The following is a 12244-nucleotide window of genomic DNA, read 5'->3' on the forward strand; positions in this document are numbered from 1 at the left end:
TAGATATAGGAATACTATATTACTATAGAATTAAATTATACAAAAATAATTTACATAATTTATAAGTCGACGACTAATTGTAATACTTGTAAAAACAAAATTAAACATACTCTGAGATAAAATTGAAACGAAATAAAAATTAAACAATAATCTCAATATATAGTTTAGTGATAATGTCATAAATTATAATATATTTTGAAAAATATCGGTTTACTACTGCTATGTATTAAAATCTATACTAAAGTTTAGTAACTTAATTATATCGTTAAGTGTAGACATTTGTGTTTATAATAGTGTGTGAACACATAAGCATATTATAAATAAAACTTACTTTAAGATTAATAGGATTACTCGGATTAGACGTACATAACTACTTTTTACTACACATTGTAAGTGTAGGTAAAAGGTAACTATCAATAATTATTATTTTCAGTCTCAAACAATTCTTTAAATAGCTGAACCGTCATAATTAGGGATGAGAAATTATAGAAATTGTATATTGTTTTCAATGTCTTCTATTTATAGTTAGGTTAGTTAAAAATTTGTTCTATAATCTAATGAGTTCAGTTAGTAGTTTTTTCCATATTTTTGTATTTTTTCAAACCCGTTTGTGAAAATTAATGCATTTTTAGTAAATTTGTAACTATTTTTGATACAATTTTTCTCACAAAACAATAAATCTTACAACTTGTCATCCCTAGTTATAATTAATAAAAAATCAGGTATGGGTTTATAAATATATTACCATTATTGATAAGTCATAAACTAAAACTAAAATGAACTAAATAATTTAAATAATTAGTAATTACATTCAATAAGATATAAAATATGGATGTAGAACGTCTGTGAAAATATATAATCTTTATATACGAATGTAACTTAATACGTAATATTATAGAATAGTATAAAGTAAGTAGGAAGTGCTTAATAACACAATTCCGTCACACCTAGTAAGTAATATCCATTATAAATTATTTCTATAGGTAGGTTATAGTTTATAATAGAATTTAATAATAAAATGTTTTTATTTATTGATTCAATAACTTGTTAGTTATTGTATCCAATATACACAAAGAAATATATTTTATTTGTACTATTTATTTGCTTTTCGATCGTTTATAATTACAAAATAAGTCTGTAATAAATTGTCGCAATTTTATACACATCAAAACAGTATAGGTATGAATTAGAAGTGTTACACAATTTCGTAATCTATTTATCCTATCAATATTTTACATACTTATACTTATCAAAATTTTTATTTGAAGAAAAATCCATGTTAAGCGGTATTAAACAAAATGTAAATAAAAAATAAAAGATAATAATATGCCAGTCAGACTCCGAACGACAATGTTGAATATTTGATAAATCCTAATTAAATAAATCCATTTTTTCCTCTCCTGCCCAAAATTATCTAGCTTTTACTTACATAATATATAGCACTGTATTTTTCTACATACCAATAATTTATGTTAACATTTTTCCAAACAAATTTAAATTAATGCAATTTTAGATTCTGAACGAAACGATGAATGGACTTGAGTTTTACAATGTGATTTTTTTGTGTGCCTTAGCCCTTAAGTGTCTTTTTATATCATGATGAAAGTTTCTGTTTTCAATATTCTAAGTCAGACAGCTTGATTAATTGTAATCATAAGTTATTTTTACAGCAAGTAAAAATATCAAAATACATAGTCATAATATTTATTATTTTTTAAACGTTTGAATAAAAAAAAAATAACCATCAAAAGCATAACAGTTGGCAAATAATTTTGTTGCTACAAATTAATAAAATTGTTAAACTTCACCAAACCCCTTTGTTCAGAATCGATACTTGTATGAATAGATTATCATCGATTTTAAATTTGACAAATCCATTAGTGACCAAGCATTGAATAATAACGAAGTAAATTCTATACGTATAACAGAGCGGTTTTCTAATTTTTTTTATTCAACTATAATAATTACTTTTACTTAGAAAATTTATCGTTTTTTAATTTTTACTTATGAATTAATAGTTATAGGTATAGTTTGTGTTTACTTACTATTTAATTGATGTTGATGTTTCTGCCCATCGAGACTTTTGTTATCTGCCTGAAAAAAAAATATTCATTAAAATTCACTTGATTTAGACTTAAATGTACCCAAAATGTATTAATTGTATTCATAAAATATTTGGCGTTTCTAAAAAATATTGAGTTGTAATTTAAATTTATTAGTTTAACTAAAATTGATTAGAATAATAATTCTATTTTCATATAATAATTTAGTTTGATATTTCAGTAGCAACCATACATAAAATAAAAAACAAAAATAAACATTACCTATTTTTATTTTTAAATGATACATTAATTAATTTTAATCTCCATGGTTTTGGATACTATACGTTATGTCGATATAATTATCATATAAAAAATGTTTATGTTCATTAATTATTTTGGTAATAAATTGTCCATATTAGTAGATATATTATTGTCACGTGATTTTTTTTATGTTAAATTCAAGCTACTTCTACAAGTGAACTAAGCCTCATCTTAGTTGATTATAGTCTAATGATTTCGGTATTTCTTAATAACGTAACCTGCACGATGCAGATAATGAGTGACTGTTTAATAATAGCACCTTCTATATTATAATATGTTCGTTAGCTTTAGTAATTATACATTCATAACTTAAAATAATCAATTTTTAATTTTTTTTCATAATAAAGCATTTTGAAATAATATTTTACGATGTCTTAAAAGATTATTGGATTTTCAAAAGAATATGATATTTACATCCATATTAGATTTTAATATACTGTAGTCTTATGTTAGTATCAAACAACAATTTTCTCAAAGATTTCTCAAAACCATATACAAATATGTAAAAATTTAAAAATAATTTCCTAGCTTAACTGATGAATTTGACTTAGGACTTTATGAGTGTTGTGACTTATGAATTTATGATATATTTATGAACTAAATTCATTAAAATTTAGATAGTAATAGTTGATTTTTGAAATCATGTATTACGAAACTCGATTTATAATTTCATTAAAAACATACAAATATTTAAGTAAAAATAACTAATAGATTTTTTTGTTTTGTTGATCAAATAATATAATCTGCAAATTACTTTTAACAGTTAGTATTTGTGTTAAGTTTATAAATATCACGATAAAAATAAATATGTATGGTTTAGTCGTCTACTGAATTAATTATTTATTTTTTCGCGAGGGTGGAATTTCAAGGAATGTAATATCAGAATTTATCAGAGGATTTACGAATGTATTAAAATCTTTTATCATGGAGTTTAATGATACCTTAGACAACAGGAATGGACATTTCTTGGCATGGGCTATGATACTTATAAGTATACTTTAGTTAGAATCGAGTCCTTTAAAATATAATAGAATATATTTTATGTATTTTAAAATTGTTAACTGTTACTGATTGAAGTCTGCTATACTATGAATGTGACCAGTATCATAACATTGGCAAACAGTATTACTTCCTTAAAAATTATATAAATTATATAAACTATATACGTTATTGAAGACTAAATATATGTTATAATCATTCAAAGGTGTTAACTGCAGATAATAATTGCGTTCTAAAGAAAAAATCAATTTTAATATTATTATTTTTTATTGATATTTGACTAATTATTCAGATCAATTTAAAACTGTAAATTGAATAACAATAATAACATTAACTCATAAATTGTATATTAGTTTGAAATTGTATCGTTTTAATGTTTATAATGAGATAATTTTATCATCTGCTTATCAATTCTTACGAGAATATAACTCGTAAACTCATAATATTAATGCTCATTATTTTGAATGGAATTGTCATTTATTTACTTACTGACCTGTGTCTTAAATAATATAAAGTAATAAATAAATTATAATATAAAAAATATTCAATTATTCAATTCAGCTATATTAAATAAGTGTCTAGTTTATAACAAAAAAATGTTTTGTAAAAATGGTTTAATTAGAAGAGTATAATTATATATCAATTTAATTAACAAATAACAAATTTTAATCATGAAAATAAATTTATACTTAAATATGGTTTTTATTTTCTACTAAATATTAAATAGCTATTTTTTCTCATAAATATTATAAATAAATTCTAAAGTGCCACTACACGCTAATAAATTGTCCCCTCCGAATATTAATGTAAATGTACATTATTCATAAGCGCCTGTATACGATTTTCAAAATGTTTTAAGTGATAATAGCAAACTGAAAATATTCTTCAATATATTTGGTATAAATTATCGTAACACGTGTCTAAAATTGAGTATAGGAAAACAAATGTTAATAAAACTTGGACGTTAAATACACATTACATGTATAGCCATATAATATAATAAAATTACATAAAATTTTATTAATTTTATACTAGCAAATAGCATAATTAAATTAAATTTAATGTATTATTGTAAATATTAGGTTATGTGATAGTGATTAAGTAATGTTAGATATAATGTAATATAAAATAATAGTCAAATTAAAAAATTAAAAATTTGAAAGTTGTCAGTTGTCAGTTGAACGTTATTTGATAGTACCGGTCCATCCGGGTTTGAATGCGGTACCATTCAGGCAGGGCAAATGATTAAATTATAAATAATGAATAAAAAAATATAAGAGGGGCAAACTCCATATACGCAAGACTTTAACACTTTTTATTGTCTGAAACTCGTTTCACTACAGATTACAGTTTTTTTTTACGCATCTAGTTCTAAACAAAATCACACGTGATGAAGGGGAAAAAACCATAACATCCGTTGCCTGTAGTGATAAGTTTAATAACAAAAGTAACAGTAATGCAGAAGGGGTAAAAACCGGATATTCAAATTATAATAATATAATAGCTATATTCGTGCATGTGCAGCGAATTATTTACTACTCACGAAGATTAGATAACAATCGTATGTACATATATAATCACTTGCAATCTCGCTTGTAATGTTCTTTTAAACAGATGACACTAATTTTTATCTTGGATGTTTAATACGATTGCGATACGATGACTATAAGCAACACCTTTTTCATAATCATAACACATATAGTACGTTCAATTAACTTTATTTTTTTCGATGTTTCATGTTGACAAATTTACAAATTATATAACATTATAATATACAAAATAAATGTATAGAACAAAAAAATACTAAAAAGTACAGAAAGCTTTCAATGCTCAACGGTCATTTTTTTTTCACACACCAACAGATATTAATATACAATTGATTAAATATCTATATGTTGAAAGAATATTAAAAATGTGTTTAATTTAAAATAATATAAAAATTGGTTCTATCTGATTTATAACACAATAAAAAATTTAATTTTAAAAATCATGAACTTAAAAAGTTTAGCTTACCATTCATTATAGATAAACAATATTTAACGTTATGACAAATTTATTTGAAAAGATATAATAAATTATTATATAGTCATAAAGATAATATTACATATTATGTAAACTTCAATACTTATCAAAGTAATTTATAATTTGTAGTACCTAAAAAGTAGAATTTTTAGATATATCATACATTCACAGATTGAAAAAAGTGACAAAATATAATAAACTTAATAACATAAAATCTATATTGAATACAAATTAAAGTTAATAGTTATTAACTCAGATTTCTAAAATCAAAATTATAGAGTATCTACTACATGGTGTATACAGTATAGTGTAGACACCTACTTAATTAAATTTAAAAAACACGTTTTATCAGATACTTTTACTTATATACTTATGTATTTTTTTTTTGTTAATATCTAAAATTGAATTAAATATTGTTAAAACAAAAATAGAAACTAATATTTTTGATATCAGTGTTTCAAATATACATTTGATATTAATATATTACATTAAAGAATACCCAAATAAAAATTATTAATAGTTTTACTTTCACATAATATGAACGACATGGCTTTATAGAATGACGTAGATACTAGATATCATAAACATTAAAAAAAACATACTGTAGTCGTAAACCTAATACGTTATAAATATAAATACAATATTAAGTTATAATACCTAATGAATTATAATTAATTTAATAATAAAAAAACATAAATTTAAATTTAATTTTGAATGTTGACAGTTAAAATAATTTAGCTGGTACACTGGTCCCACATGAGTTACTCCTATAGCAAAACGTTTTGAAATGTGTTTTCCATAATTATTATTACGATGCAATTTTATAAGTTTTTCAAGGTTGCTTCGTATTATCGAAGTTACACCCACATGTTTTCAACATAAGTAAACATCACTTGAACCGTATTAAAACAAACAAACTATTGCAGTATAATATATTATGATACATAATAATTATTCTAGTGACTAGAAGATAAAATGCATTGATATCCGAGACAAAAAAAATTATCCAAACGATCACTGCGACATAATAATATACTCCCTACTATTTATACGACAAACAACAATGTGTATATGAATCTTACATGCATTGAAACGATAGAGAATTTTTGTATACTATAACGAATAAAAGGTGGAAAAAAATGATTATCGTCGGTCAATTAAAAAAAGGTTATCGTGGTGTAGTCTACATAATATTATGTAGTATATAGAGTAAAGGGCACATAATTGTGTCAGCAATAATTTAGTGTAGGTTGTAGATACTGGACGTTCTGTTATAAGAAAATACGTCGAAGAAACAAATAATTTTCTAAAAGGTCGAAAATTAAAAGGTTGATACCTATTTCTACATATTTTAATATTTAAAAATGTGTTATTTAAATTTCAAATAATAAAAAATAGGAAAGCATGCTAGTTATTTTATACCAAGCAGGAAAAAAAGATCTATTAGGTACCTATTATATATTATTACCACCAACCTTGCCACCATGAACCGCCAACGCCGTAAAAACAATTAACATCCATTAGTCATTTCGATTATAAACAATTAAATAATGTATATTTTGAAGTATTCTAATGTAACATTAATACGTGTGGGTAGAGGTACACGACATCACGACTATAAGACGACAAACAATAATCCGCACGTTTGAGATAAAAAAAAATAAATAATTACTATACAGCAGAACTATGGACATATGGAATTCAAGGAATTTAGATTAGAAAAAAATGTATTTTAAGACACTACAATGATTATTTTCATTATCACATCGATTACGTAACCCCACATAAGGACATGCGGATTTTCAAATCACTCGTTTCCGCGCGGTGCATGTTTGAAGATCAAACAGACGGATATGGTATTGTATTTACTATTTATTCGTCCGTGTGCAATATCATAACCTACAAGACATCAAAGCAGTGTCGTTTAAACAATTTTCGAAATCTTTTTTCATGGTCTCATAGTAACGATAATAGATATTTGACATACGATAAGTCTACAAAGTATCATGAAATTAATTTAGTATATAGACGTATACAATGTACATGTATAATATTTACTCACGAATTGTTGTGATTACACCTGCTCCCACAAGTGTAGCAAGCTGTGTACGTCGTGGAATTCTGTTATTTTAAACGAGTGTAAACCGGTTTCTGTACACTGATCGTTGATAATAACAATAATAACAATAATATCACGTCGGTGGTTAGTCTGGGGGGTTACATTCGTCGTAGTTTTCTCCTGGCTCAAGGGGTAGGTGAGTGCAAGAACTGGCGGTATTGAAATATTTTGAGACGAGAACGTAGGTGGAGCAAAGGTCTTAGTAATTAGTCGAATGCGGCACGTCGGCAGACGTAACACACTTACACAAATAGGAAGTGTACGAATATCGGCGACTGACACTAAACGACGTACAGAGAGCAGCTGGACGGCAATATACAACCGAACGACATGAAACCTGAACGATCACTGTGCCATCTGCCGACCGTTTGCGGGAAACTGCGACGATATCTGTGCGTCGTTGTTGAGCGTTCCGCGACGGCGGGAGACCATTCGGTGGGGGCGACCTTGAAAGGGACGACGAGTGGTGTGCCCAGGGAACGCGGTACCGCCCTCCCACACTTGCATTTGTGTATAAAATATTATATCATTATGTGTGTCAGTCATCCCTTTTCACCGAACACCCACGCCGTTCCGCGCTCATTGTCGAGCGACGCTAAACTCGACAGTACGTCAGTACCTTTAGCGTAAATTCGTTCAAGCTGTGTGTTAAGATTAAGTTAATTTTGGACAAAAATAGTACTGTGCATGCGAAATTCATAATATAATTGAGACTCTAAGTGCTATGTCATTACTCTCTTCTACCCACAGGATAAAATTACTATTGCCTATGCCCTATTGGTTTACTAATATTAAAATTTAAAGATGAATAATGAAGAAAATCGTTTGTTCGATATAGGTATGCACTTAATGTCACGTGACTCACGTCGCAACTAAAGATAATACATTTTATGTTTATTTCCAAAATCGTTTTATTATACTCTTTTTATTGAAATAATTATTTTATATCAGGCTTTGAACTTTGAAGTCGTTTATGTCATTTGATAAAAATGCAAACCTATCCGAATCTCGTCTATAAGAGCGTACGGCAGATTACCATTGCGCCTTAACCATTAAAGGGTCTATAATCGATATAGAATAATTGCGCCCTATACACTTTAGTTGATAAGCTAGTTACGCTCTATACATTTAAGGGTCGATTAATGACTTTATTAAATTTTAAGCAAATAATGAGAATGTGAAATATTATAATTAAAAAAATTAAAATATTGTAAAAACCCCATAAGAAAACATAAATAATGTTCGTATACCTTTAAGTTGTATGATAGGTAAATTTTCACACTATTATTAAAGGTTTCTACAAATTAGAATCGCTGAAAACAAATTTTCTATGTAGTAAATTTGTAAGACGGAATTAACATAATATATGTGGGGAATGGAAATGACATTTTCTTAATGTTCAACCCGCATAAAACAATAAATTAATGCTATTTTGATGAATTAAATAACAAATTGAACTTCACATTTATAAACAATAAATTTTTTTTTTTTAAATATCTATTTAATGCTTTAGGAAAAACAAAATGCTTTTTACATTTAGCATAACATTTTCTAAAGCTTTTTACTTTAAAAATAAAAATTTCATAAAAAAATTAGATCGAAAATTTTGAAATGTATTACAAATTACAATGTACAAGATTATAAAATGTGTGATGAGAGTAATTTTAAGCTTACAGTTATTTAAAAAAAAAGAAGAGGTAAGTGAGTACCGTTCTGCTGTACACAAATTGAAGGATGGATCATAGGTCTCTTAAATTATAATTCAATGATAATATAACATTGCACACAAATAACGATTTTGAGCGTAAAAAGGCTGCCAGTCTATACCTCCAAGTGATTACGTTTTTTTTTACATATATCTAATAAAATAAATTATTTTACTTTTAATATTGTAGTAGATTGATATAATTTTTTCCGAAAATATTGCATTTATTGTATTATTACTTATTAGCAGGGCTCGGAAGTTGATGTATAAAATATGCATTATAATAAGTTATTAGTATTTAAATATTTAATTATTGTAAAAATATATATGTATACCATATAATATCAACTTATATATAATTATTTTTACTGCTCTTAAGGTGTAATATAGTCACCACAAAAGAAAAAACTTACATCTTTATATACATATCATCTTATATACAACAATAAATAATAATAGAAATAGGTATTTTTATTATAATATTTAACTGGATATATTGGTTTGAGGCAATAGTTATATAATTAGTACTTATAGGTATAATTCAATTAATTTTTACATACCTATAATATATAATGTATATATTTATAATTAATATAAATATAATTATACACCTAATAACTAATACAGATTATAAATAAAAAGCTATAAAAATATATATTATAAACGATAGGTATCAGCTAAAGTATTTTTATTAATATTAAAAAATTACAAATTGGTGGGATTATAAAATATGTTAAAAAATAATTATTTGAGAATATATATAATAATATACTTTATTAATTATTATTTTAAAGATCAAATTAAGTTTGATGAGCTATTCTGATTATGATCATTGTACATTTTAAAATTTTAAAATCTATTTCATATAATATAAATAATAAAAAAAACATAAACCCTCAGTGGCAAGGGTCAAATAAGCTAAATAATGCTAAATACAAACTTAAATAAAAAGTACATATCATTGTATTAATCGCTTTAAAAAATACTTATTAAAAATGAAATATAACACTAATACTAAGAACTAAGCTATATTATAATAAGCTTATTATTTGTAAATAATATTAGTATATTTATAATTACAATAGAAATCTCAATGAATAATCACAATAGTAACAACGAAATTATTAATCGAAGTGCACTCGTCAAGAAAATTATGTTCGTTTTCTTCTAACATTAAAATAAGTTGGTTATCATTTCCGCCAAAATCATTTTCTTTTTAAAATATTGTTTACTGTAGCTTATATTTATACACAAATAGAGTAACAAATAATTGCAAACCATCACAATCTCATTTTAATAAACAATTATTGTATAAATTACGTACAAATAAGGATTCATATATATATATATTATATATGTATAGAAAAAAATTATTTCTAGCCATTTTACAAATAATTATAAGATATTATAATATTATAAACGCATATTGTTATAAAAATTTTAATTTTAAAACTTTAGTATTGGATTTTTAGATTGCTGCATAAAATTAATTAAACAATTACAGAATTGAATCAAAATCCATAAATATTATTTGAAAATAGAAATATAAGGTAACATACTTTTTTAATATCAAATCTATTATACGAACATTATACCGGAAAGCATTATAATTATTTTAAATAAAATCATATTGTTATGACATTTATTTGGTGCTTGTCATGTTTTTTATGCCTTTGTCTAAACCTGCAGCTATAATAATAATCTAATAATATAATTCCTGTAGCTTAAGCCGTTCAAAGGTTTCGTTTTAGCTTATATATTTTATATTTAGTTAATTTATAATTTAATTTAAACTAAACTCAGTATATTTTAGATTCTGAGCAGAACGATGAATGTATATATGTATTGATTTTATAATGATGTGTTTACACATAGTTTATCACTTTAGGTATATTTCACGATATACATATACTTTATGTTAGAGTTATTAAAGTCGATTATTTTACTATATTAGTATTATGGAAGATTAGTATAATCTTTACCGAAAATATTGACTTGAATTTACTATATAATTAGTAATTAGTATAATAATACTATATATATTTATATACCATATTTTATAAAACTAATACAACTCAAAATGTAATAACATTTTTCTGTAAATACTGTAAAACAGTAAGTAAGAGAAAACTAAATTGTATAGTTCATATAGTATGAACTATAAACAGATAATATCGTATATTAGTCAAACATTTTATTGCGTAATAAAATATAATATAGGTAAAAGTTTTAAGTCCCTACGAATAATGTTTTTGATTTATAAAAAAACATATATTACCTTTATTTATCGTTAAAATTGTTAGTTACAGCATGAAATACTAGAACATTATTATGTTCTGTATCTGTTTAACGTATTATTATTATATTTTTAAACGTCAGCTATAAAAAATAAAGTTTTTATAAATTCTACTACAAAATACTACTAATTTTCGTGATTTTGTAAAAATTTGAATTTAAAATGCGTATAAAAAAAGTTAAGCTTATGTATTTTTAATAATTGTATACAGATATAAGAAAAACTTATATCAAATCTTTTATTAAATTATGAAGCATATTGGTCCAATTCTTATGAATTTCTAACTACAAAATAATATGTAAATTTATGAGATTTTGTAAAAATTATAACCTAATGCCTATAAAAAAATGTTGTGACAATAGATTTTCAATATTTTTTAATTGAGAAATAAATAACTTATGAGTAGTTTTGTATTAAATTTCTAGCACTTCTACTCAGTTAATAATTTTTAATCCACATTTCTAGAGAAAAAAAAAATTGAAAAATCCATGCCTTTTCAAAAAAAATCGAAATATTTCGATAATTTTACCGTTATTAAAAAATAATTATATAAAAATTTAGTGAACACTTCAAGTATCTACGGTAATCCATTTTCGAGGTACACAAAAATAAAACCAAAATAGATTTTGTCAAAAATTGGATTTTTGTAAAAATTCCCGTATTTCATTCATTTTTTTTATTTCCGAAAGTATATAAAAAAAAGTACTGGGAATTTATTTACTTTTAATCTTTCAATGTCA

General features: G+C 24.4%; 1 protein-coding gene across 2 annotated transcripts in view; it reads right to left on the reverse strand.

Annotated features, from left to right (window-relative positions):
* LOC113554673 (protein FAM107B) overlaps positions 1-12244 on the reverse strand; it is a 28686-nt gene that overhangs the window by 9172 nt on the left and 7270 nt on the right. The window contains exons 1-2 of one of the 2 annotated variants that reach the window (XM_026958633.1): positions 6860-7007; positions 2046-2094 (exon numbers count right to left, since the gene is read on the reverse strand). In XM_026958633.1, coding sequence (XP_026814434.1) covers positions 2046-2094; positions 6860-6901 — 91 coding nt within the window. In that variant the 5' untranslated portion in view covers positions 6902-7007. Of the gene's footprint in view, positions 1-2045; positions 2095-6859; positions 7008-12244 lie in introns of those variants that run through there. The other variant, XM_026958627.1, reaches the window with a different exon arrangement.

This window comes from Rhopalosiphum maidis, chromosome 1, assembly GCF_003676215.2.
Source record: "Rhopalosiphum maidis isolate BTI-1 chromosome 1, ASM367621v3, whole genome shotgun sequence".
In the NCBI taxonomy this organism is placed as follows: Eukaryota; Metazoa; Arthropoda; class Insecta; order Hemiptera; family Aphididae; genus Rhopalosiphum; species Rhopalosiphum maidis.